This window comes from Nomia melanderi, chromosome 1 (genome assembly GCF_051020985.1).
Source record: "Nomia melanderi isolate GNS246 chromosome 1, iyNomMela1, whole genome shotgun sequence".
Taxonomy (NCBI): Eukaryota; Metazoa; Arthropoda; class Insecta; order Hymenoptera; family Halictidae; genus Nomia; species Nomia melanderi.
This window is the reverse complement of record NC_134999.1, coordinates 320652-347045: the sequence shown is the minus strand read 5'-3', so window position 1 is coordinate 347045 and position 26394 is coordinate 320652. Positions and strand designations below refer to the sequence as shown.

Here is a 26394-nt window from a genome sequence, read left to right as displayed (position 1 = left end):
TGTTATACATTTATATATGTACGTATAAACATATAAATGTGACTAAGGAAGTATATGAATGAAATGTACTTAAATACATAATAAAGAGAAAGAATACTATAAACGTATCGCAATAACAATAACGTGTATATAGTGTATATATAGTGAAATCATAAATTAGCCATCGAATAATCGATCAAAGTGAATTCACTAATCCAAGTTAGATTTAAGTTGAAGCAGTTGCTACGAGAAGCTTTTACGAGCAGAAAAACCGAAATTTACAACTTTGCTATAGGTACTGCATCAAGTGTCAAGTGTCAGGTGTCTATGATTGTAGTGTCGAATATAAACTTACCCTACTCTAGCATTATTGATTATCTTACTTTGTATCCATTACTTACCTCGCTCTATTCTCATAGACACCACGCTATGAGTATGCGTCTGTTTATGTTACATACATATTATTCCCTGCGGAAAGTATACGATCCTGTTAGAATATTATTTATTTTAAGATTAACACGTATGTAATCAAATATTGCATTTTTTCAACCGTTTCGTACTTCATTTATTATTCTCTCTAATACATCATCTACGTTAGATAGAACTGGGTAGTTAAAACTTGTCTTCGGTTTGACGATCACAACTATATAATTGATCTGCACGTACTTTACATCAAACAAAAAATAAGTTTTAAATACTATCTTCTCGTAAAACATCTAGATAAAAATGTTCGCGTCATATTGTTTAACTTTCAATACACTTCTATACATTTAAGCTTGTGTTGTAATCATGTGTAAATGTATTTGTAAGTATCGAATGTTACAAGTGAGAGAATATTACAAAAGTATAACCAGGAAAGAGAGTTAAAAGTGCTCTTGAATTAAATTAAATTGGCAATACTCAACTCGATAAATTACCAAGAAGAAACATTTTCTGCCAGTATTTCAACACTTTACCCTGTTCAAGGGATTAAAAGGGATTAAATAAAGGAAAAATCAATTTATTGATTCCTTAATATATTTTTTCTATTTAGTATATTACTGCTGTCAAAATATAATACGTGTTAAGAAATCTTGCCTGTTTCTTATTGTTACTTGAAAATCGTACCAATAAACAATTAGAAGTATAATAAAGTTTAAGAACTTTTGTACACCTTTACGGTAATAATATAGTACGGGTACGTATTAATTCAAATTTTTTCGGATATTTCGACATTGTTTCTCTAAAAAATTCTTGTTCTTTCTTTATTCTGTGAGAGTATATGTGCATTTTGTGATACCAAAAATATTTCTATTCAAAAGTCCGATATTTCTTCATTATTATACATTGATCATATATTTTTACAGTTGCTAACAATATGACAAAAGACGGCATTTACGTAAATTTTTTGTATCATCTCCCCTGTTTTATAAGAGTTTGTGAGTCATTTGGGTTTTGATAAATGATCATCCACATTATTTTAACATTATCTTAACACTTAACGGACGGGTGGGTTTTTGTCTATTTTTCTCCAGTCCCGGGAATTTTCGAAGAAATCATATGAACCTCCAAGCATGTCTTTAAATTATTGCTGATTTATCAAATTAGTATCACTATTAATACAATTTTGAGAAATCACTTATTTGCATTTTTAGAACTTGTCACTAGTACGGTGTTTTACAAACCATTAAATTAACATGAAAATACGTAAATCTACGTGTCCCGTCCGTTAAGTATTAAATTGTATAAATAATCATTTATTTATCCATTTTCCTGTATACCTCCAATTGCTTTGAAGAAATGTAGTATACATTTACCGTTTTTCATCTTATCTGAATGCATTTTATTAGTATGTGCTGAATAGTTATCGTTGCACCAAAAAAATTCTTATTTTTCTGATTTTCTTCGATAATCCGACATTAGGTAAGCTTTGAATAGCCAATATGAATTGAAGTATGAGACAAAGAAACTTGTTCTTGTTTGTTAAGTGTTAAAAAAGTCGAGTTTTTTTTTCATTTTACGTTCATATTCAGTTTCACATTCAGTTTCACATTTAATCTCACTTCATGTTTAGGTACGTTTTCATTGCATAAAAACGTAACACGTTGAATGCTGTGAAGATCAGCAATGATCGATATTCGGCTTACTGAAGGCTCCATGAAAATTACCGGTGATTTCCAACCATAGTTGCCAGATGGGGTAAATGGAGGAGTATACAGTTACCCCCACTATCACTCCACTCTTCGCTGGCGGATTTCCCTATTGCTCACACTACTATCGTCAGATTAGTCACATGACTGATGGCGACGCCAGGATTCGTCATCGCGTCGCGTCACAACGTCACGTGAGACTAATCTCGAAGTGACAGTGGGGGTAACGGGGAATTCTTCGCAGGAGGGCAGAGTCGTAGTGGTGCACGAAGTCTTGATGTGGCATCACTGCTCCCAATCAAAATCAGTTATACTGATCTGCTGAATTAAAAGATGGATAACATTAGCAAACTATTCAGTTTAATAAATAATGTAATAAATAAACAGACAAGGTTGGCGAAGATAAATGTGAAAAATATAACAACACAACTCAATAAAATAATTTAGTATATTTCACCATTCGGAACGTATAGTTCCATGAATGAACATTTTAACGCCGTGGCACGTAGGTAAAGCATACAAAAGTTATCCAACATTTAACGTATTAATGGTAGCTCTTTTATTCTCATGGAATACATGGAAAGTTTATATTTTTATACTTTTATACGTGAGTTTTCGCCAGTAATCCCAATATATATATACTGTTATGTGAAAAATATACAGAGATTATTCTTTATTTTCTATATAATATTTACAGCAAAGTCGCACATTCCGATTTCGAGAATTCTTTAATATATTCTCAAGATTGTCACTCTGAATAGTATTGTGAGTGTTTTGGCAGCTATTATACATTGTTTTGTTAAAGCGAAAAATTAATGTACGACGTTAGAATACAATAATCTATTCTGCATTATACAGGGTGTCTGTTTCACCTGAATACAGTGAAATATCCTCCGAGAATGCAATATTATAGAAAAAAAAGTGTTGCGACGGAAATTGTTTGGTACAAAGGGCGACGTTATCTGTTGCAAATGCTTGTTTTGTACCTGATATCTGATAGACGCATTCATTTGAAAATTATATAACTGTGAAAAAAAAACAGAATTTTATCAACAGTGAAAGGTTGGTGAAACAGATCATTATCTACCACTACAAAGCAATTAATAAGTCCAAAAATCAAGATGGTAGTACTGATAAAATGTCATGAAAATAAAACAATATTTACGCACACAATGTAATTAATATTAATGGTAGCGCTAGAACAATACGTAACACGTCCCAAGAGGTAGGGATGCATGGCTACATGAAAATAAAAAAATCTTTACTAGCTAACGATAAGCCTCGTAAGAAGTTTAAACTGGAATTTTCCAGAACCTATAAAAATTTTACAGAAGTTGATTGAACCGAAGTACACCCAATTCTATTATATTTATAAACGATAGATACGATACGTGTAAAAAACTATATTCTAGGTATAGAAAAATAGAAATTGGTTTCAGACCTAAGGCAGTAGTGAAATAATAAAATAAATCATATGAACACGTACGTTAGAATTTGACTGGTTATGTTAAATCAACCCACATCGTGTAAAAAGAGAAAAGTAATTTGTATCAAATCAAAATCGTGTAAAAACAAAATTAGGTGTAATACGGTCTGATGGGGTCAAAATTGATTATTTTGGATCGAATGATCGAAAATGAACAGGGAAAAATACCGAACAACAACTGCAGCCATATCATGCTCGCCCAACTATAAAATTTCGAGGTGGTCACATAATAAATTGAAATTTTATGAGTAGCAAAGGTGTCTGGGTGCACAGATAAAGATTGGAGGAACGATAAGTTTTAAATCATTTGCAAAAATTGTAGTCTACCGCCCGGCTTAGAAGTGTTGTTGCAGCATCTAATGAAAACGAGAAGTCAGGACGGCAAAGGGACTCTTCCAGTCCTGATGCTCGAGCCGCCGCACAGTGGCCTATTTGGCCGTTTTAACGAAAACGAAAACTCTCAACTTTCAACAAAACACACGAGTTTATGAGTGAATGAATGAAGGAAAAACCAAATAGTACCTTATTTCTTACACATTCAATTATCTCAGGGAGCAAAAATTGCACGGCTTAGGGAAAATTTTTGAAATTGACTTTTGGCCGCCTAAAACGGCCAAATTGGTCACTATTCGCCATCATCTTTGGCGCATGTTCGGTGTTGCCGGGCGGCAACAACAAAAGACAGAAGCGAGACCGAGTGTGACGGAGTGAGACACGCTTGGTTAGTTTGTTTTCTATTGCTACACTCCCAGGGGGGCAAGGTATTAACCTTCTTCCTAGATTTGAAAGCTGCCTTTGATGAAGTTAATTGGGAACTCTTGTGGAAAATGATAAGCAAAAGGGGGGATATCAAAAGGACTAATAGAAAGAATTAAAGAAATTCATGAAGAAACCAATAATGTTGTAAGGATAAGAGACCAAGTAACAGAGGAGTTTTGGATGAGCGAGGGGGTACGACAGGAATGCCTGCTAAGCCCAACCTTATTTACCATATTCATTGCAGACATTTAATTAAGTAAATTCTGTGCACTAGTATATATGCAGACGATACCGTTGCAGCTGCTAACAAGGAAGAAGAAATGAAACAACTGATATAAAATGAAACTGACATTAAACGTAGAAAAATCTGAAATGATGACATTCAGAAATGGGAATAAATAGAATTAAGGAATTAAAGTAGTGAAGGAGTTTGTATATTTGGGAATGAGATTTCAAAGGAATGGTAAGTGAGGGAACCATGTAAGAGAAAACGGGAAAAAAGCACGAGCGGTAGTGCGACAGGTTTGGTGAATTAGCAAAAGTTTGTAAAAAATGTTTATGCTCGAGAAACTAATCACAGAAATGCTATTATATGGAGAAGAGGTATTTCGATAGTCAGAGTGACAAGACGTAGAGACTATATAAACGAAATACATAAAATGGTACCTACGATTGGAAAGAAATTCACCGAACTATTATATAGTACTAGAGGAAATAAAAAGGGGCAGATTAGCACTGAACCATAAACAGAGAGGACAAGAGATCCAAGGGCAAAAGCACTAGAACGGGATACTGAAACACCTGGTAGGAGAATGCAGGGAATTATCTAGATAGATGTAAATATAGATTAAAAGATATACAGGCAGGGGTAAAAGTAAGTGGGCAGATAATAAAAATGACTATTAATGATGTTTAATGAAAATAATTGTATTGTTATATATAACTAAATTTAATTGCCTACGTGTTTTCATTGTATATACACTGCCGCTCAAAAGTATCCGGACACTTGCGAAATATGTATTAACGTTGCATAAATTTTATGTAAGTGCCTAAAATAGTGACTAAAACCGATTTTTTATAAAATTTCTAATTTCTTATTAAATATCTAACGTTTTAAATTAAAAATTACGTCTGTGGAACTTACCAATACTACACTAAAATTAAATACGAGATTCATCGATGTATCCACCGCGGTTAGATATTACCGCTTGCACTAATCTTGGCAATCTTTCTACCAGTTTCTTCATTGTTTCTGTGGAAATCTCTTTCCACGTTTCTTGCAAACACTTCCATAAGTCCTTTTGCGATGTTGGGCACTTTTCACGCACTTTTCTGTCCAATTCATCCCATAATTTTTCAATGGGGTTGAGGTCCGGGGATTGTGGTGGCCATTGCATAATTTTTAGTAGTTTTTCTTTCTCTAATGTCTCTAAATAGTTTTTACACAATTTAGCTGTGTGTTTAGGATCATTGTCCTGCATAAATATAAAATTTGATCCTATTAACCTACTACCGGAGGGCACAGCGTGTTCAATTAAAATGTTTAAATATTGTTCCTTGCGTAATATGCCGTCTATTTTGACTATATCACCCGCCATATTTTTGCCAAAACAACCCCACACAATAATCGAACTACCCCCATGCTTCACCGTTGGCACTACACAATCGTCTAAGAGTTTTTCGTTGGGTTTTCTGCGAACGAACTGACGTCTTTTGCTGCCAAAAACTTCGAACTTGGACTCATCCGTCCATAACACGTTTTCCCAATTTGAGATTGTCCAATCTTTGTGTTCTTTTGCCCAATTGTATCGTTTTCTCTTAATTATTGGTCTTAAAAGTGGTTTTTTAACAGCCACACATCCACGGAGACCAACATTCACTAGCCGCCGTTTGACCGTCGCCACGCTGATGGGATCTTGCCTTGTCCTATTAACTTCCGCAGTGATTTCTGATGCAGTAAGACGTCTGTTACGTTTACTTATGGTTTCGATAAATCGGTCTTCGGATTTTGTAGTTTTTGCTGGTCGTCCTGTTCTTTTTTTTGACGAGCAATCTTTACTTGTTGCATACTTTTTAATAGTGTCATGTACTGTTGACTTCGCAATTTTCTGACGCAGTGCAATTTCTCTAACTGTATATCCTTCTTCTGCAAGTGTAAGGATACTGGCACGTTTCTGTATCGATAATTCTCGTTTCGAATTCATATCTTCATGGAAAAGAAGCTACAGACGAACTAAAGCGAAGCTGGCGAGTGCATAGCGTTACCTCCATTCTTACCTCTATCGAGAGAACATAAACATATCATCAACAGTTTACAGACACTTAATACGTATTGAAGAACTCTATGAACTCGTTCTGCGCCATAGAGATCAAAGAAAGTGGAACTTGAGTACCTTTTAAGCGTCGAGATCGTTCCATTAGATTTTGTATTTCTGTGCAGGAATTTTATTTCTGCATACTCATTATATAATTTGTACATAAAAATTAATTCTACTATGCTATGATACCTCAAAAAGGTTACAATAATAATTACAATTGATATAACCATTCTAAATACCTTTCGTACAAAGTTAAACTATGTTTTATAGAACAAAAGCAAGTGTCCGGATACTTTTGAGCGGTAGTGTACATTATTCAAGCAATAATGGATAGTAATATTTACAGTTCTGTATAAATAAATAACATTAATGAATAAGACAACCAAATGCGTGGAGACAAAAGTAAGTGGACACGTAATGCGGTAATAATAAACTACTACTCTCATCATAAATAATTAATAATTAATATTAAGTATTATTGCCCTTTGTTTTTACAATTGTCTCTAAACGGCGTGGCATACCATTTACTGAGTTTTCCATAGAATTTTTATTCATTTCTGCAAACGCGCTCTAGTGAAAGAGTCAGGAAACGTTTTTTTTATTATTACGACTATTTAATGGTACTTTAGAGTCTAGTACACTCCACAAATTTTCAATAGGATTCAAATCCGGGCTCCGTGCTGACCATTCGAGTAACTTAATGCCTGAATGTTGAAAAAATTGTTGAGCTTCTTCTGCGCTATGCCTTGGGTCGTTACCTTTCTGAAATATAAAATCTTCATCTAAGCCCGTTTTTACTACTGATATTCATTATACCATCTGATATGATGTCATTATACCATCAATGGGCACTAATGTTCCACTCCTATGATATGAAAAATACCCCCACACCATCAAAGATCCACCTCCAAATTTTACTGTTGGCATAATAAATTGTTTCTTATATGCTTTATTAGGTTTCCTCCACAGACGCTTCTGCCCTTTTAATTGCCGTAATTCAAATTTGCTTTCATCAGTCCAGATTACTTTTTTCCAAAAAGACATTGGCATATTAATGTATTTTTTTGCAAAAACGAAATGTTTCTTTCTGTTTCTTTCTTTCTTTCCGTTTCTTTCTTTATTTCCTTCTTTTTTTCCTTCTTTCTTTCTGTTTCTTTCTTTATTTCCTTCTTTTTTTCCTTCTTTCTTTCTGTTTCTTTCTTTATTTCCTTCTTTTTTTCCTTCTTTCTTTCTGTTTCTTTCTTTATTTTCTTCTTTCTTTCTGTTTCTTTCTTTATTTCCTTCTTTTTTTCCTTCTTTCTTTCTGTTTCTTTCTTTATTTCCTTCTTTCCTTCTTTCTTTCTTTCTTTCTTTCTTTCTTTCTTTCTTTCTTTCTTTCTGTTTCTTTCCTTCTTTCCTTCTTTTCTTTTTTCCTCCTTTCCTTCTTTCCTTCTTTCCTTCTTTCCTTCTTTCCTTCTTTCCTTCTTTCCTTCTTTCCTTCTTTCCTTCTTTCCTTCTTTCTTTCTTTCTTTCTTTGTGTTTCTTTCCTTCTTTCTTTCCTTCTTTCCTTCTTTCCTTCTTTCCTTCTTTCTTTCCTTCTTTCCTTCTTTCCTTCTTTCTTTCCTTCTTTCCTTCTTTCCTTCTTTCCTTCTTTCTTTCCTTCTTTCCTTCTTTCCTTCTTTCCTTTCTTACATCCAGCCCTACGATTCTGCAATCCACCTTCACGTAATCTTCATTTTATAGTTTTCGTCGATACATTAAATTTTAATGATTCCACTAGCTTTCAGGATGAAGTCATTGGATTTCGTCGACATTCGCGGACAATTCGTCGATCATCATGTACAGTAGTACATTCTTTCCGTTCACAACGTTTTAAATTACCTACAATACCGTGTATTAAAAATGTCTTGTTTATTTTGTGAACTGCACATTTCGACGCATGAAACTTCCCTGTTATCGTACTCACTCCTTTGCGGCAATCCAAAATAATCAAATTTCCAGTTTGCTACGGAAGTTTTCCGATTTTTGGCATTTTGATAATATTAGCAGACAATCCTATTGTCAGGAAGGCAAATTTTAAACTGCTAGATGTTTGTTTACAGTCTTTGTATCAGTCACAAGCACGCGACGTTAGTTTACATTTCTTGAATTCAAATAACACTGTAACATTTTACATGTCCACTTACTTTTGTCAAGAAAAGATAAACTATGATTTATGGTTTGCGTGGATGTCCTTATGTGTGTGTAGTTTAAGTAGCTAAATGTAAACCAAGTCCATTTCATGGCCGAGAAGGCTAAAATTAATAAAAATTAATAACTATTTGAAATCATTTTCATGAAAAAAATTCCAGTATTTTGAGCAGTATGTAATAAAAGAATGTAACAGTTGAAATTTTTGTTATTGCGTAACTGATCGCATGTTTATTATATATATTTTTTTTCTTTTACTCCATCACAGTTAACGGAGCATAATCGTTTTAAAAATTGTGCGAGTTGATTTTTTTACGTGTTTGATTAACATTTCAAAAGTATTATAAAGCAAGTCCGATATATTTTCTCGCTTGATCAAAACGTTAAATATATGTATTTCTCTGGAAACTATTTTCATTTAAAGAAAGACAGTGAAAGTGAAGCTTATTCTTTAAAAAGAGATACAGGTTGTTTCAATAAATTGCCATTTTTTCATTTGTATCTTTTTCAGTTTTTGATGTTGTCAAAGTTCAAGTATCAGATAACCATATTAGATCATTGATATAGTTAGATATTTTTCCACCTATTATGTAGCAAATCAAGTTTCAAAGAGCTTCATAAATACCATGTATTTCCTTAAATTCCAAGAATGTTTTAGGTCGAATCTTACTATTTAAACAGCTAATAATGATGTATTAGTGTAGTTTTAAGAAATTTGTATCAAGTCGTTGACTTCGTATCATTGCTGTTCATGCTATTCGTCTTTCGCGTTACGGCCGCCGGCCATAGGGTTAAAAGTGCACAGGGGCAAGGGAAGACGACTACTCGCGGTGCTCAGCCCGATAGTTATGGCGACTCAGTTTCGGCACATCTTTGTTATTGGTCGTCTGGTTTCTTCGTCCCTCGGCTTGACCAAGAACAAAGACGTGCCGAAACTGAGCAGCCATAAGTATCTTGCCCCTGTGTCCCATTAAGCCACAGGCTGGGGGCCGTAACGTCAGAGGCGAATAGTAAATAGAACTCCTTCCCCACTTCCGTACTAAATACTGTGTTTATTACCCACTTCGAAATCCTGTTGAAACGTGATTGCACATAACAAGCCGAAACATAAGGTTCCAATATAGTAATACGCTTACACACTATCGAAATAAAACAGTATGTTAAATTCCCCATACCTTTACTTCGTTGCATAGTGTATTTAATTCTTTTCTTAACTTTTCTTAACATAACAATGAAGAAAAAACCGTTAAGTTCCGATATAAAATAAATAGAAGTATCCCCTCTTTTTATATTACTCTAATTCTGCGCACGTCCCTAAAAATTACACTTTTTTTACAACAGAGTGTGTGTTCTTAACGTATGTAAAGAAATTATGCGCACAATCCGCATTTTTGTATTCGCAAGACACTTTGGTGTACCGTCGGGTGAGATCAACTGTACTAACGCCACACAACAGTGTAGAATGTCAAACAGAAGCGCTTTTACAAATTAAAGATCCGTAATTTAAGAATGATCAAGCGCTGATCTTTTTTAGATACGAATTTTTTGTTCAAAGTCCCTCAAAGAACTAAACAATAAAGAATAAAAACCATCAGCCCTTCCTGATCACTATGATCGATAGTGAGAGAGAGAGAGAGAGAGAGAGAGAGAGAGAGAGAGAGAGAGAGGGGGGGGGGGGGGGGCAACCATTCCAAGGCAACACTGCGAGCTTTCGAGAAGCTCTCTCTCTACTACAACCGAGCTAAGGGAGCACTTCTTATGGAAATCACTGGAGAGTGAATCCACCAATGAGAACGGATGAACATCGGCAGTGCAACTGGAGAGCACCAAGAAGAGATGCAGGAAATTGCTACTACAACGGCGAGGCGGGACATCTGAATCACGAAACTGCCCAGCAAAGGAGCGTAGCGTGTGACATTACCAATGTGAAAAACATGGATACATCCCATCAGGCTGTCCATAGCTATAAGCAACACGGGACGGCCGGAAACACGAATTCGGTAGCGTAGATTATAAGAATTAACAACTTCGATGAACAACCGGTTTACCAAAGAGCGCGACGGCTGGCACCGACGAGAAGGGCGCTAGTAAACAAAGAAATCGAGGAATGGGTGCAGAAGGGTATCGTACGGCCGCCACTGTCGGAATACCCAAATCCTATTGTTCTAGTAGATAAAAAAGACGATTCAAAACAACTGTGTGTAGACTATCGAAAAATAAATCAAAAAATCTTGAAAAGTAGATACTATCCGTTACCGATCGTAGAAGAGCAGCTCAATGCGTTGCAAGGCGTGAAAACATTTGGCACGCTCGACTTGAAAAACGGGTTTTTTCACGTGCCATTGAATAAAGGCAGCCGTAAATTCACATCGTTCGTCGTACCGGATGGCCAATACGAATTCTTGCGTGTACCGTCTGGTCTATGTAATTTGCTCGCCGTTTTCACGAGGTTTATCGATGCTGTATTTAGGAACTTAATTAACGAGAAAATTCTACTGACATATATAGGCGATTTAATTGCACCATCAATCGACCTTGAAATCGAGATACAAAAACTAGCACAAATACTTATAATGGCGAAAGAAATCGGTCTCGAGATAAATTGGAAGAAATGCGCGTTATTACAGAGCAGAGTAGGATTTTTGGGTCACATAATCGAAAATGGCACGATTCAACCTTCCGAGCAAAAAACACAGGTTGTGGTAAAATTTCCGAAATCGACGACGATTAAACAAGTACAAAATTTTTTGGAGTTAACTGGGTATTTCCGAAAATTTGTTTTCGGGTCCAAGGAAATGTCGGCGTTTGAAGAGTTAAAGTAAAAATTATGCGAGTCGCCGGTATTAAAATTGTATAGAGCAGAAGCACGCACCGAGCTTCACTCGCGTCTATGTACGGTTTCGGGGCGATATTAATGCAATATTGCGACGACGATGGCGACATGCATCCAGTATATTTCACGAGCGGAAAGACAACACCGGCGGAAGAAAAATACTTGAGCAATGAATTAGAGGTTCTCGCGATCGTAAAGGGCCTCAAAGTATTCAGGACGTATTTAATAGACATTGATTTGAAGATTCTAACAGACCGTAAAGCTTTCGCGCTGACGATGAAGGAACGAAACTTATGCGTTCACGTTGCGAGGTAGGCTCTACTATTGGAAGAATTGAATGACACTATAGAACACCAGCAGGGCAAAGCAATGACGCGTGTAGACGCGTTTAGCAGAAACATTCTGCCAGAATGTTTATTAATTCGCGAGGATGACGGAATTGCATTTAAGATGAGGCGAGCACAACAGAAAAACCATGAAACACTTGGTTAAGTCGGATTTTCGACTTAACCAAGACCGAGGAAGAGAAGATGAGCGATTACTTGCTGCGGTTTGCTTTTTAAAGTTGTCGACGGTGATGTCCCGCTGGTTGTACCGAAAGGATTACAGTCACAAGTAATACAGTAAGCAGACGGAAATGGTCCTTCTTTTGTGGCAACAAAAACAGAAAAATGACTGAGAAGGGATTGTTGGTTTTCGAGTATCAAATCAAAAACTGAGAAAATTATTGCAAATTGCATACAATTGCATCGAATGCATATTGGCAGAACGAAAGTTGGGGAAACAAGACGATTTTCTCACACCTATTGGTAAAGTGAGGTACCTCGTTAGATTCATACTGTGTAGACCATCCTGGACCTCTTCCGTCAACAAAGAAAAGTTATCGATACATTCTACTCGTTGTCGATGCTTTTACCAAGTTCGTCTGGTACCACGCGACGAAATCAACGAGCACTCGCGAGGTGTTGCAGCGGCTCGAAAAACAGGTGATCACGTTCGGAAACCCCTGTCGCATCATCTCTGATAGGGGGACTGCTTTTACGAGGACCGTTGGCAAATCTGGGGAAATGAATGTAACCGAAATTTGGAACTAGCGCAAAAATATTTTAATGCGAGACGTCGCATTGTAGTCTTAGTACGTCCTCATTTCAATTGTTCTTCGGAACAGGTATGCGTGCGAAGGATAACCCACAGATACGAGAGGTATTGGAGGAAGAATGGACCGTCAACTTCGAGGAAAACCGAAATCGAACGAAAGGAACACGAGAAGGACTTCGATAAAAGGCGGAAGAAAGCACCGGGCTACCATATAGATGAGCTAGTAGCCATTAAAAAGACGCAAATGGGCCCGGAATTAAAGTTAGGGTTACTGCGACACGACCAGTACATCATCGAAAAAGTCGGAAGCCATGAGCTTCCGTACGAAACATCCATAGCAGCAGATCCGATGAAACCGTGGACACGTGACGATTAAGATGTCAGTAGCGGAGACAGTAACGCGAGCGAATAAGAAACAACTGACGAATAAACAGGCGTGATAAAAACGGAATACCCGAAGCGGGTATCATTGCAGGATGGCCAAGTGTGAGAATGGGTGTACGGATGAACGTGTGTGCAGTAGATGAACAGCGGTTGTGCGTGTGCGTGTGAATGTTCATGATGTGTGGAATATTCTAGAATATATTGATTCATTTTAATGAATCTAGAATATTCCAAATATACGTGAACATTAATGCATGGTGACGAAAGTATGTTCTAGAAGGTGTGAATGAGATGGAACCAGTTGTTATGGCATTATATTGTGAGTCGTGTTATTAAAAATATTATTTAATAAACAAAATACCCCCCTTTGTCGCATTTTCGTGTATGTAAGACGCTGCGTACACTATTTCCAAGTTGATTCCCACAATAATACTTATTTTTTCATAACAGAGCCAAGTGGTATTAGAAATAATTATTAATGACTTGGTATTACAGTACTTATATTACACTATTATCTAGCTGTTTGTGTTACTAAATATTTCTATTGGACATCAATGTTTTTTATTGTCATTGTTCTCAAGCGATTTGAAAGCTCTGATCAGTGATGGTAGTAAACCATGGTAGTCAACGTGTTAAAAGTTGAACTCGTATTCTGAGCACTGGGACAACAGAAGTTAACAGAAATATGAAATGAAGGATCTCGGATTTCACACTGAGAACACTTATGGTACATATACATATTTTGTATAAATGTCAATAAAGCTTTAAACAAAGATTGATGGATATATCTTTGTTCTAAAATTTGTGTAGATAGATGTAAATATTAAACTCCTTATGATGTACTTATAAATAAAGTTTGTATTGCATTTTAATTTCCAATGATTCAAACATTGAAAGTTGCTGTATGAATTCCAGAATAAACAGCTGATAGTAGAAGTCAACTATAGATTCTCTTTACACACAAAAAAGGTGATACTTGTAGCAATATTGTAAAATATAAATTTCATTTACTCTTATAACCAGCAGTTATAATGTCGAAATTTTTTAAATAATAATCGAATTCCTAATTCTAGTGAATAATTATATGCCAACTTATCAACAAGTATCACTATTAAATAATAAAGTGAACAAGGAAACATGTCTGATAAACGAAAACTGTTTTAAATTAAAAAATCCAACTTTCAGTGATTAACACAAACGTAAGATCCATAGACCACACCTTAAGGGGAAACCCCACCTAAAGACGTCCTAAACATAGGTAAACTTTAGGAATGTTTTTATTATTATATAGATAATTAATTTTAAATAAATATATTTCAAATGAATACCCATGTTATTAAAACATAGAATAAGTTTTCATCAGTAAATGTTTTTGTAGACTTAATATTGTCACTATTATAATGCACGAGTTCTTACTGAATATAATAAAAGTACAAGTATTACTACATGCATAAATTAATTAAAATATTAGTTTGTGTACGTATAAACTTCAAATTTCATTATAACTGTATTGTATATAGTAATGAATTAAAATTAATAACACAAAATTTACTGTGTACTAAAATAACATTTAATTAATATGTTATTACTTATAAATACAACTATAGTTATATCTGTAAACATTCAGTATTCTGAATTGAAAGTAATAAAACATCATTTGATTTTATAATGACAATGTATTATACACTACCACAATTTTTCCATTTATTATTTATTTATTATGAAGTCTTATATAATTTTGATTACATTAAAGGTATAAATTCTGTAATTCTTATGAAAACAGTGTAAATATAATGAATTACAAAGGGTTTATGATCAGTTTGTAATATAAAGACCAATTCGATTTCCACAATTTCATAGTATAAATAATTTTGGTATGTACAGTTTTAACATTAAATACTGTTGGAAATAGTGTAACAAAGTGTTTAAGACACTTAAAACTATTTCAAAGCAGTGTTCATATGTACATGTACACATATTTTTCTATTGAAATTATTACCAGAAATAACTAAGGTGTGCAAAGAAATCTTATCAGTACAATGTATTATTATTTAATGTAATGCACTAAATATAAATAATGGTATATGTATATGAATGTAACACACATTTTTTTGAATATATTTTATACCTATTCCACAGGTGTTAATGTTATAAATCTTGAAAGAATAAACGTAATTAAAAATGTACCTGCTACAAAGCAGGCAACAAAAATATACCATGTTTCTTCATCAAAGACATCTGTAAATGCTGGAACCTGATTGTACAGAGTATCAATAAGTTTCATATTGTAGTTTTTACTATTTGTAGTATGGCTAGCCATTTTATAAACAAAACTCCTTTTATACTTAAGTTAAAATTCTCTATCCTCTAGTGTATTAAAAGTAAAGAAGAATAATTAAACAATTAAATTTTATTATGAAAGGAAAAAGTCAATTCTTCATAGAAAAATGCAAATGCAATAAAACGTAGGTAATGAGAAATATAAAAATAATTTGATATACTCGTGAATTTTCTTTCTTCCTCCTACTTTATATTTGAATATTGCTGACAATCAAAATGTACTTTTCAGTGAACATATTAATTACTAAACCTCTCTTATGAATTGACAATGTACATTTAATTTTCTGTGATATTCTATAAATGAAGAAGAAAAAAGAAAATTGGATTTTTACGTTTCAAATGAACGATAAAGTTGATTTTTTCTCTAAAAATATTTTATTCTACAACCTATATTTATATTTGTATCCAATTATGCTTTAATCTTTAAAAAGTTACTAGCATACACACAAATTAGCACATTGCCAATATAAACTTATAAAAATACTGGTCTATTTTTGGATTCACGTTTATATTTCATTCTTTTCTTTCGTTTCTTCTTTTCCTCCTTGTCTGCTGCTGTTCTTTCACTTCCAGTTTCAGGTTCAGATGGAGCTAATGGTGTGATGTGTTTGTTGTAAAGTTCCAAAATATTCAGAGACGTCAAGTTTGCACTTTTGACTACCACATTATCACCTGATACTGGAAGATAGAAACGCAAGAATATATCATTTTCTCTTATCAAAATTTTATCAATAAAACTTTTAAATAATCTAACTTAATGTAAAATAATTATTTCTTTCATTTCTCTTTGAATTATACTTATCATACTACTTATTTTATTATTAAAAGCTTCTTTTAGCATTTTTATATGTAAAAAATATAATAATACTGAAATATTAATTAATACAGAAATATTTTTAAATAAAATAGTGTAATACTTACATAATTTGAATGTAACTACAGGCTCAGACAGATCCGAAACTATTTGTGGTTTCACGGTGCAATTTGGATTTGTTGCGAAAATCTTTGGAGTTGTAATATGAAAGAAAAAATCTCTGCAAACATAAACCATATATATATTTTATATATATGTATTTATATTTTTATAATACATAACAATGATATAATATATACAACATATACTAATTTTTCAACTAATTTTAATTTTTTTACATGAAAAATATTTATTTCATTATATTAACAAATTATTTAATAATTTATATATAATTATGTACTATTTATATTGTTTCAGACAAAATGGCGCAAATGGAACAACAATTACCGCTTCAAATGCCAGATTTAAGTACTCTTCGGATAAGTACAGCTGTGTCCATGTTGGGTAAAGCATATGGATGTGGACAGTGTAATGGTAAGTTCAAATGTATTTTTATATTGGAGTAACATATTAAAATTACTAAAATATTAAATAAGTTTTTTCAATGATCATTTTGCATTATTTGTAATAATCCCTCTTAATCCTTAAGGAAAGAGTACTTTTTAATATAGACATTGCTTTCTAGGTAATTGTATAATTTTTTGTACAAAAATAAAATATTATTATATAATTATTTTTATAATTACATACAAAATTAGTGAAAAAAAAAACAAATATGTGAAATATTTTAGAAATGTAGTAAAGTATATCAAAGATAATAGATGAGCGCAAATAGGAAAGAAAATATGTTATGATATTAACTCTGCTTTTAAAACATTTAGCCTATTTACACTACATTAATGCTTACAGCATTTTTTAATTTTACGAATTTATTATTTGTTATCAAATGTAAGAAATTCCAAATGCTTATAAAAATTAACTAAGCTAATGTACGCATAATTACAATATAATTCAAAAGATTATGTCACATTTAAATATTTTAAATAATTCAGTAATTAATTTCAACTAGTACATAGTTTAAAACAAAGACATATTGAGTTTTAATTCAGTCATACACCTTGTGGAAAAACAATAACTTCACTCAGTGACAATCATATTTGTTCATTATAATTATAGACACATTGTCTGTTAAGATTATTGAGTTTCCAAAAACATATATTGTTTTTTCATCGAGTTGTAATATCTATACCAATGACCTATATGAAAATGTTCTATACTTTAACTGTACAGAAATATTACATTAAGATGAAAATAGTTTGGACATCTCTATGATCTTTCGAAATATTTTAATTTAAATAATGAGTAAAAATATTTTTTTTGTCACATACCATATAAAAATATTAAGTCACAACACTTTTAATTGCTTATTAACATAACTACAAACACTTTATAATTCATGCTAAATTATAAATAATCTTAAAAAATATACAATATACAACAATTATAATTCATAAAATAAGATATAGTAAATAAAACAAAATTAAAATCTACTAATACGTATAAAAAATGAACTATACCTTTTCAGTTGTTTATTATAAAAAAATTGTATTACACGAATGTCACAAATTATGGATGAACTAAATGATTTACTTATTCTGAATATTAATTTTTACTGTTACTATAATATTATAAACCAATATCACACGGTTCGTGAGTTGCTTCGTAACTTTCCTTATTCTCTCTTAGCATGTACAGGAATGTTAATACATGTCACATTATGTGTGTACATTGCAACAGACACAATATAACACATAGAACGAGATAAAGCCGCGCGTAAAGGGCTCCACCCATGAACAATGCTGGTTTAAACGATTGAAAAGCTTCTAAAAATACGAATATGCACTTCGTCTGCTAGCTACTGAAAACTTCGTAATGCACATGCGCGTAGTATTGACGTCATTGGATGGTAACCTCTTGGAACACTAATTGTTACTTTAAGAATATACACAACATTATAATCACAATTTCATTTTTCAAAATAACATTTATGATTTTTATACTACGATATAGTACCAATGAATTGGTTTTTCTAAAATCATTCAAATACCATTCAAGTCAATTTTTCTCCACAGAAAATTTATATCTAAGTATAAATCTTTAACCAACAGTAAATTGTATATTATACAATATACATTAAAAAAATTGAAACCAAAATTGGTTAACTATGTTTAATTAAATTTATTAAAATTAAAATCTAAGAAATTGATCATATAAATTAAAGTTTCAAAAAACTAACCTCGTTTGCAAAGCATTATAATCGAAGGGATCAAACTTTACGTTGATAGATTTTACCGGTTTTAAAGTTAAACTCCTTAAATGTTTTGCAATTGCACTAATGATTCCTCCAGAACGTGATCGACTTCCACTAAGAGGAATCGACATTTCGGAAATCTAACACGCAATCGCGTGTCGTATATATCGCCACAGTTATAATTCTAGGAAAAATTGCGATCGCAGTGCCACCCCAATGAGAAAATTCTTTACCATTATATTATTTAATAATTATATAAGAATTTTAACTTTAATACAATTAAACATACAGAAAGAAATATTCCACATTCGTTTCAGCGTTTTGTATTTTCTGAAATTTTTATATATTGTGAAAACTTAACTTTAAGTAATATTGTTTCATAATGAACAATTATTGTACATAACGTATAAAATAATTACTATTGGTATATTTTTTATTATATAATTTAATGAATATCTTTTAAAAATTTTCAAATTTTTATAATTTTTAATAACATCATAGCGCCAAATATCACTAGCTATAGTTCTATTATTCGTGCGCTGATTGGTTGTCTTAAGACCAATTGGAACAAAGCTGGTAGCAGCCATTGCAGAAGATAGTCTCGTTTGCAGGGTGTCGTGTGGTCAGTGGGTTTTGTGTTAAATTTTTTACTTATTTATTAGTGGTTATCTGGTATTTTTCATCGTCAACAGTAAAAATGCATCCCGTAGGACGACGTGAGTATTATAATTTGATTATTATTTTTGTGTAAGGTCTAAATATATTACAAAATTTAATCTCATGTATTTGTCTAAGCAAGAAAAGATATCCTTCCTTAAGCAGCTCTAGTCCTTTGTTCTTATTTGATTACTACAAAGTAATCAGAATTAATTCAAACTATAAATCTATAAATAACTGCTATATCTAACAAAGTGAAGATAAGAAAATTAAAAAGAAATTTTAAAGTCCTGAAAGAATCTCGTTCGATAGGTTCAGTGTGTCGTCACTTTTGATCCGTCAGAACATGGATAACGTGTAATTTAAAATTAACTAAGTATTAGAAAATTAAAGCTGAGTCAAGTATTGAAATTTAAAAACTAGTTTGTATAAATTTGTTACCTTTAGATCAAATTGACAAGAGAATTTAATTCATTTCTGATTAATTTATGTAGGGTTATAATTCCCGAACAACTTGACTGCTAATTGTAAATTAGCTACTTTTAGATGGCATAAATTTTACATAATGTTTTCTTCCTCCATTATAGCAATTTATCGGATCTGATATTTGTCGTTCCTCAATTTTTGTACATATTTATGCAGTGTTACATTAGAAATTAATAAAATAATTTAAATACTGACAAGTAATTTTTGTTATTTGTTAAGAAATTGTTCTCCATTCGAGATGTTTCAACGAATGAAACTTGTTTGAATTATTCAATTCTTTTAGAAATAATTATCTGCTAAAAATTCAACTTTTAATTTTGAAATATATTAAACTGATTCGAATTATAGGAACCATAACTTTTTGTCAGTTTTTGGCTCTATAAAACTCGATAGAATAATTTTTTCGATTTGAAATTTGTGCAGGTTTGCTTATTAATGACTTTTGTGCATGTGAAGTTACTTTCACATTTTCCATGTTATTTAAGATAAACGTATATAATAAATATATACACAAATGATGCTTGTTAAATATATAGGTCTTGACTGCATTCTGTTAATTTGTTTTATGGATATAAATAAGAAAAAAAAAACATTACATACACATGGATTGTTTGAAATTTTCTTACAACAATTCAATTCTCTTTTTAATTTAAAATTGAACATTTTTTTAAAAATACAACTTTTTTGATTGAAAATTCATCATATAAAATGTTAAAAATATTTTCTAAAAATGAATAGTATTTTAAATAAATTTTACGTTCCCAAAATTTGTTCACTTTTTAATGACTACAGATGTATTTTAATCGAAGAAAAGTATACACAGAATGTTGAAAATAGGATTTAAGACTTTATGGATTAGTAGTACTTAATGAATCAAAGGGAAATAAAACGTTATACCAATAAAGGTTTTAAAATCAATTCTAACATTTTTAGTATTTCATTTTCATTTCACATTTATAAGAAGTATTCTATGTTCTTTCATTTTCTTCGTTTGAATATAAATTAACTTTTCCAAAACATAGATCAGTGTGTATTTTGGTATGCATGTGTTGTTAATGTAAGTCTAAGTATATTTATTATTGAAAAGTGCAGTAAGGTTAAATCAGTCTTTTCGCTTGCTTCCAATGCGAGTTTAAACCCCAAAACAAGCACAGCGTAATATCTGCTAGATTATTATATTATCCAAATGTCATTATTTTGTCTTTTATTCAAATTACATCAAACTAATATATAATGAATTTCAAAGAAATGTGCATCAAAAAGAAAAACACAATTATTATTTATAAAATAGTATGAAATTTTAATAAGAGGGTGTAGTTCATTGTTAGTATGCAAACATCAAAATTGTTTTAATGATTTATTATACTAGTAAATACATAACTATTAACCTTAGAATGCTTACGTGTCTTAAAATTACATGGTTGGCCACATAGGGTCTGTCAGAGTTCATATGAAGAACATCTATAATCTACATTATTATTATTATTTTTATTTTTATTTTTATTGTAAAAGCAAAACAGAGAGTAAAAGAATATTTTCTCAGTAACAATATTTAAAATCAGTTACAAACCACTATAGTGTATATGTAATCTAAACTGTATAAAAATCAAATGTTACATAATTGAGATAATAACGTTTTATATGAATGATTTTGAATTAATAGAAATTGCAACTAACGAATTAATAATTTTATTAATGCATTCTCATCTCATAATTTGTTACTCTGTTAACTAGTTAACTGCGTTTGACAAGTAATACATGTCATCTTAAAACTCTAAATGGTGCTAACTTTTTCAATGATAAGACTACTTATTTTTTTAGAAAAATATGTAATTCTTCTTTGTTTCACAAAAATTTTTGACACTTTGATTATCATGTTACATATGTAGGCTGTTTCATTTAACTGGGTACAGTAAAGGATTTCACAAGAGATAAAAGTTATTAGAAAAATGTTTTTACAAAAGTGGTTTGTGTTTGATGGGGAACGTCATACGCGTAAATTTTTTTTTACAGACAGATTAGTGGATGCGATTTTAAGGTCAATTTCGTTTTTCTTTTAATAAAATTATATAATTTTAAATGTACCAATCTATTTATTTGAGCATTACGTATAAGAAAGTGTTAACCTATTTATGTGTAAAAATTGCTGGATTAAGAGATATTTTAATTTAAATATTACAATTTCGTACTGTTAGAATCTGAAGGTAAAGAAGATGATCTGAAGCTGTTGATTAATATAGTGACCCAAAGTTTAAATAGATAGTTACGCACACACCATTCGATTGCTGTCAAAATCACACAGATTTTTTTATATAGATCGAAAATATGTCACAGAAATCACAAAAATGTAAATTAACAATGCTACTACGAGTTGGTCTGATCTTGACAGATTAACGAAAGCAGCTAGAAAGAAAGAAAAAAAAGAAAGAAAGAAAGAAAGAAAGAAAGAAAGTAAGTAAGTAAGTAAGTAAGTAAGTAAGTAAGTAAGTAAGTAAGTAAGAATGGCGTGTAAAGGCATAAATATATTATTAATAATGATAAACAGTTATCTAAAAAAAAAAAAGTTATTCATAACAAACAATTCTAAATGATAATACTGATGATCTACTTTTGTTGATCAGGGGGTTTAAAATAATGATTGGAATAATAATTATTTTCATGAATATTCTTTCCTTTAGAGTAAGTTGGAAAGAGATGGTCCACTTTCTTTAAAGGCACTATTACATCATAAATATTCATCGATACCCAACAAGACAAAATATATTTATGAAAGTAAATTACATTAATGAAGAATAGTTTAACAGGCTTCTGTGCAAGATTCAGTATACTATTGAAAACAATTGAAAATTTAGATACTTGACAAATTAAATGAGATCGGGTCATCTTACGTCTTAAGCAAAAGGATAACCTAAATATTTATGATTTGATAGCGTTTTAAAACTGTATCTTTCAGCTGAAAATTGATAATGTTTTAAGAATACAATTTTGATAATAATATAACGTTGTTGCAATGAAATATTATGCCCATTAAAACGATACGTTTTAATCAACCGTTCTTTTTAAAGTTATTAGTGAAAAGAAAAGAAAATTATTTTCATTGGCATACTATTATATAATATATGTATGCATTTATAGTAAAGACATTTTCTTTGTTTGACAGTTTTGTCACTCTCTTTTTTCCACCTTTCTTCTTCCTTCCTTCCTTCCTTTTTTTTTGTTGCCCCTGTTAATCTCTTAAGGTCAGACCAGCATGTGATGGCATTCTTAATTTACATTTTCGTGGTGTTTTTGTATTTTCCATTTGTGGTAAACATTCTGTGCGATTTTGACATCAATTGAATAGTGTTTTTAATTTTCGAATTTTCGATTCTTTTGACATTTCCGAAAGCTGTATTATAAAATTTGGCGGTGGTTTTCTAGAGAAATTCTAAACACTTTCAAGAACTTGAACTCGCATATCTCTACCACTCACAGCTGATTTTCATTTTTCGCTCTTTCGAATTCTCATATGTTGTGTAAAATGACAATATTTGGATAATTATAGATTAGCAACTTCTTGCCGATTTTAACGATCTTAAAACATATTATCAAGATCATTATTTTAAACAACTTTTATCTATTGTATTAATTAGGGTGAGCCTTATTTTTCAACCATCGTATTTTTTTCAGAATTCTTCTTAGATTTGCAACACTGGATGAAAGAATAATCTGTGTAAGATTTAAAATTGATCGGTCAACAGAAAATAGCGTTGCATCGCGTTTGACATTTATTTATTTGTGTACTGTGTTTTTTCGCTATTAGGTCATATCATTAGCAGACAAAACAGCGAACAAAATTATATATCGCTGAACTCGATAAACAAAACATAAAGTCATCATACAAATAGTCGTGACCTTGAAATCTACTGAAATACTGACCTCCAAAACATTTATTTTTTCAAAATCTTGAAAATTCTATCTTTCATGTTTCTAATGAGACAATTTCACATTATTTTCTGCAAATTACTGTCGATGTTAAACATTAATGTGAACCAATGCGTTATCTTGTATAAAATGTAATTAGACTTTTCCCGTTAATTATAGTGTAAGATGGTAATAATGTGTGCGAAAATGGAATGCAAGGAACGTTTTTCATTTTATTCGAAATAAAAGTAGATAACTGATTTCTATGGTCTGAGAACGGTGTCAAATCATCACAGATCCGCTGACAAAATTTTATTTAGAGAAGTCTTTTTTTTGCTTTCTTAAATTACTCTAACAAAAATGGATTTACTTGATCCTCCAAAGTTAAAGGTTTTTTCGTCCTTGATTGAGTACATGAAAAAAGTAGAAATGGCATAAAATAACATTTTTAAATGAGAGACGCTTTAATTGTTATCTAAACAGTTTTGATTATCAATAGTACGCTCAAAAGAGTATTAAAAGTGCGTCACGAAATAAGGGAAGTGCAATGGCTTGGACAGTCATTGACTGCAACATACAGACTGACATCGTATTCGTTGAAGGCCGAATGAATAATCCAACTTACCACGATATAATACGAGAACCAGTACCTATGGCATCTATATTGCTAGCGTTAACTTTATTTCTCAACGGGATAATACACCATCGTTTAATATCGCTGCGTTCCTCAATTTATCTATGTATTTGAAATGTTATTTAAAGATGTAGGAACACATAGGCTAGTAACAAATTTTTTATAATATTTCCAAATTCAAATTATCTGAGACAAAGTGAAGATGTCATTAACTTGTAGAAAATTAAACAAAATGGCGCTAAAACGGTGAGATAATGATGTCAAGTAGACCTGATAAATGAGCATATATAAGTAACTATATAAGTACAAAGTTGCTGAAAAATATTTTTCACCCAAGAGTATTTTACGTTTAAACTATCCAATACACTGCAGCAGATTGAATTATTATTAGCTGATGTTGAAAATACCTCGTCGAAGATGTTTATATAGATTAAAACCAATTTCAGAATATTACGGAATTTAAAGACTTTTCTTTATCAATGTAGGATGAAGATTATTTCTCTTGTAAAAAATAGATGTTTTTATGTGAGGCTTCATTTTTGAGAAAATCAAGTGTGACACATCACGTATAATGTATTAGTTAAAAATGTGTAATGTATAATAATCAAGAACCCAGTGATTTCTTGTTGGAAGGTTAAAACATACAAATGTTGGGGTCGGACTATTTTCAAAACGTATTACACTTCATATAATGTAATTCTTTGAGAGGTTCAAGAGAAATCATCAAATTTTGACATGGTATATTTCATCTGTCAAACGATATAAATTTTTATTTCTTTTTGCATATTTTCCATGAAATTAAAAACAACTTATCAATGATAGAATATTAAGTGGAAAGTATTATAGAAATAAATAAATAAATAAATAAATAAATATATATATATATATAGATAGAAATACTATCTGGTACCGTGATGACCATGATTGCAGAAATATTGTAGACACCTGAAACAAAAAAATCAAAAGGATTTTTAAGTTGCATAAATGTGACTATTGTTTAGATGTGACCACAATAAGAAGAAACGTTGAAAAAGATAGAAAAAGAAATATTTCAAGGGAAATATTGAATTTTTTCAAGCAAAAACGTTAATTTTTCAAGTTGCGAGACCTTAATCTTGCAAATATTTTAATAATTCTGATAGCAACGAAGCTAGGACATCTAATGAACTTATTCGCTTTTCGACTGGATCGAATGACTGGTTTCTGAGATATCGCGAGGACAAGTTTTAAAAGCGCTGTTTTAAGAAAAATGCGTTTCAAATTTCACGTACTTTTTTAAGTTGAATAGAATATAATAAATCGTACTTATAGTTAATCAATGATTCTAGGGTTATAACGCACCACCTTCCTATTCGTTGTAGAATTCTTGCAATGTAACGCGTTGGTCTTCCTACTTGAGATTTAGCTCTCACATTTCTCTGCCAAATATTCTTCTATAGATTCAATAACTATTCCCATGGTACCCAGATTTTCAAAATAGAATAATACAGTTTGTATACCACAGAATGTGTTTTTGGGGGCTACACGTCACAGTAACGCGTTAAAACTTCCATTATTGTTTCAACTGTTTATATCTATGTAACATTTATGTAATGCTTTAATAACTTATTGGTTGATGAGTTTGTGTAAATAGATGTTTCACATTTTACAGTAAATGTGACTCGGAAGTTTCGTGTGAAAGGGTGTGAACTGATACCGCTACCTTTCGAATTTTCTAACTTTAACAGCTTTCCGAGTTCGATTAAATCCTTGGGGATTGTGTTTCCAAGGTGGTAAACTATGGAAAGCCGAAAAGGAATGTTGAAGTGTCTTGGTCGGTTACCCTAGGGACACCTCTTAACGGCTCGCACTAAATGTTTCGAGTTGCGTTTACTTTTCAGTGACATTTCTAAGCGATCCATATAATTCCACGTTAATTGTGTTTCAATTTATTTATGGTTTAATTCTGCGTTTTGTTGAAATTCTTGATATTTTTGTTTCAAATTCCATTCGCATGTCAGTGGCTAATATTTTCTGCTGTTTCTATTAAATATCCTACTTGATTGTGTGTTTTACCAATGTGATTCTATATGATCCAAGTATGTACACAAATTT

General features: G+C 31.6%; 4 protein-coding genes across 9 annotated transcripts in view; 1 reads left to right on the top strand and 3 right to left on the bottom strand.

Annotated features, from left to right (window-relative positions):
- Window positions 1-26394, top strand: part of AGO1 (protein argonaute-1) — a 134794-nt gene that overhangs the window by 36148 nt on the left and 72252 nt on the right. For 5 of the 6 annotated variants that reach the window (XM_076368526.1, XM_076368521.1, XM_076368520.1 and 2 more), the window contains exon 3: window positions 16727-16843. In XM_076368526.1, the coding sequence (XP_076224641.1) occupies window positions 16732-16843 (112 nt within the window). In that variant the 5' untranslated portion in view covers window positions 16727-16731. Of the gene's footprint in view, window positions 1-16726; window positions 16844-19206; window positions 19337-26394 lie in introns of those variants that run through there. The other variant, XM_076368533.1, reaches the window with a different exon arrangement.
- On the bottom strand, window positions 7237-9811 carry LOC143175209 (uncharacterized). Its single transcript, XM_076373175.1, has 3 exons — window positions 9666-9811; window positions 7511-8067; window positions 7237-7433 (listed from the first exon to the last, which is right to left on the bottom strand). The coding sequence occupies exons 1-3, from the start codon at window positions 9809-9811 to the stop codon at window positions 7426-7428; spliced, it is 711 nt and encodes a 236-aa protein (XP_076229290.1). The 3' UTR covers window positions 7237-7425.
- LOC116434233 (uncharacterized) lies at window positions 15184-15689 on the bottom strand. The gene has a single exon (XM_031992949.2). It carries the CDS (start codon window positions 15473-15475, stop codon window positions 15284-15286), a length of 192 nt encoding a protein of 63 aa, XP_031848809.1. The 5' UTR covers window positions 15476-15689; the 3' UTR covers window positions 15184-15283.
- Window positions 15852-18821, bottom strand: mRpL53 (mitochondrial ribosomal protein L53). Its single transcript, XM_031992948.2, has 3 exons — window positions 18606-18821; window positions 16417-16529; window positions 15852-16173 (listed from the first exon to the last, which is right to left on the bottom strand). Exons 1-3 carry the CDS (start codon window positions 18749-18751, stop codon window positions 15968-15970), a joined length of 465 nt encoding a protein of 154 aa, XP_031848808.1. The 5' UTR covers window positions 18752-18821; the 3' UTR covers window positions 15852-15967.

Bases quoted from the DNA above. Each gene is read 5' to 3' on its own strand.
- LOC116434233 (XM_031992949.2), bottom strand. From the start codon at position 15,475: ATGGCTAGCCATACTACAAATAGTAAAAACTACAATATGAAACTTATT.
- mRpL53 (XM_031992948.2), bottom strand. From the start codon at position 18,751: ATGTCGATTCCTCTTAGTGGAAGTCGATCACGTTCTGGAGGAATCATT. The intron at 16,530-18,605 runs GTTAGTTTTTTG...TTATGTTTGCAG, and splicing joins TATAATGCTTTGCAAACGAG to AGATTTTTTCTTTCATATTA. The intron at 16,174-16,416 runs GTAAGTATTACA...TCTATCTTCCAG, and splicing joins TGTAGTTACATTCAAATTAT to TATCAGGTGATAATGTGGTA.
- LOC143175209 (XM_076373175.1), bottom strand. From the start codon at position 9,811: ATGGGACACAGGGGCAAGATACTTATGGCTGCTCAGTTTCGGCACGTC. The intron at 8,068-9,665 runs GTAGTCGTCTTC...AAAGAAAAGAAG, and splicing joins TATCGGGCTGAGCACCGCGA to GAAAGAAGGAAAGAAACAGA.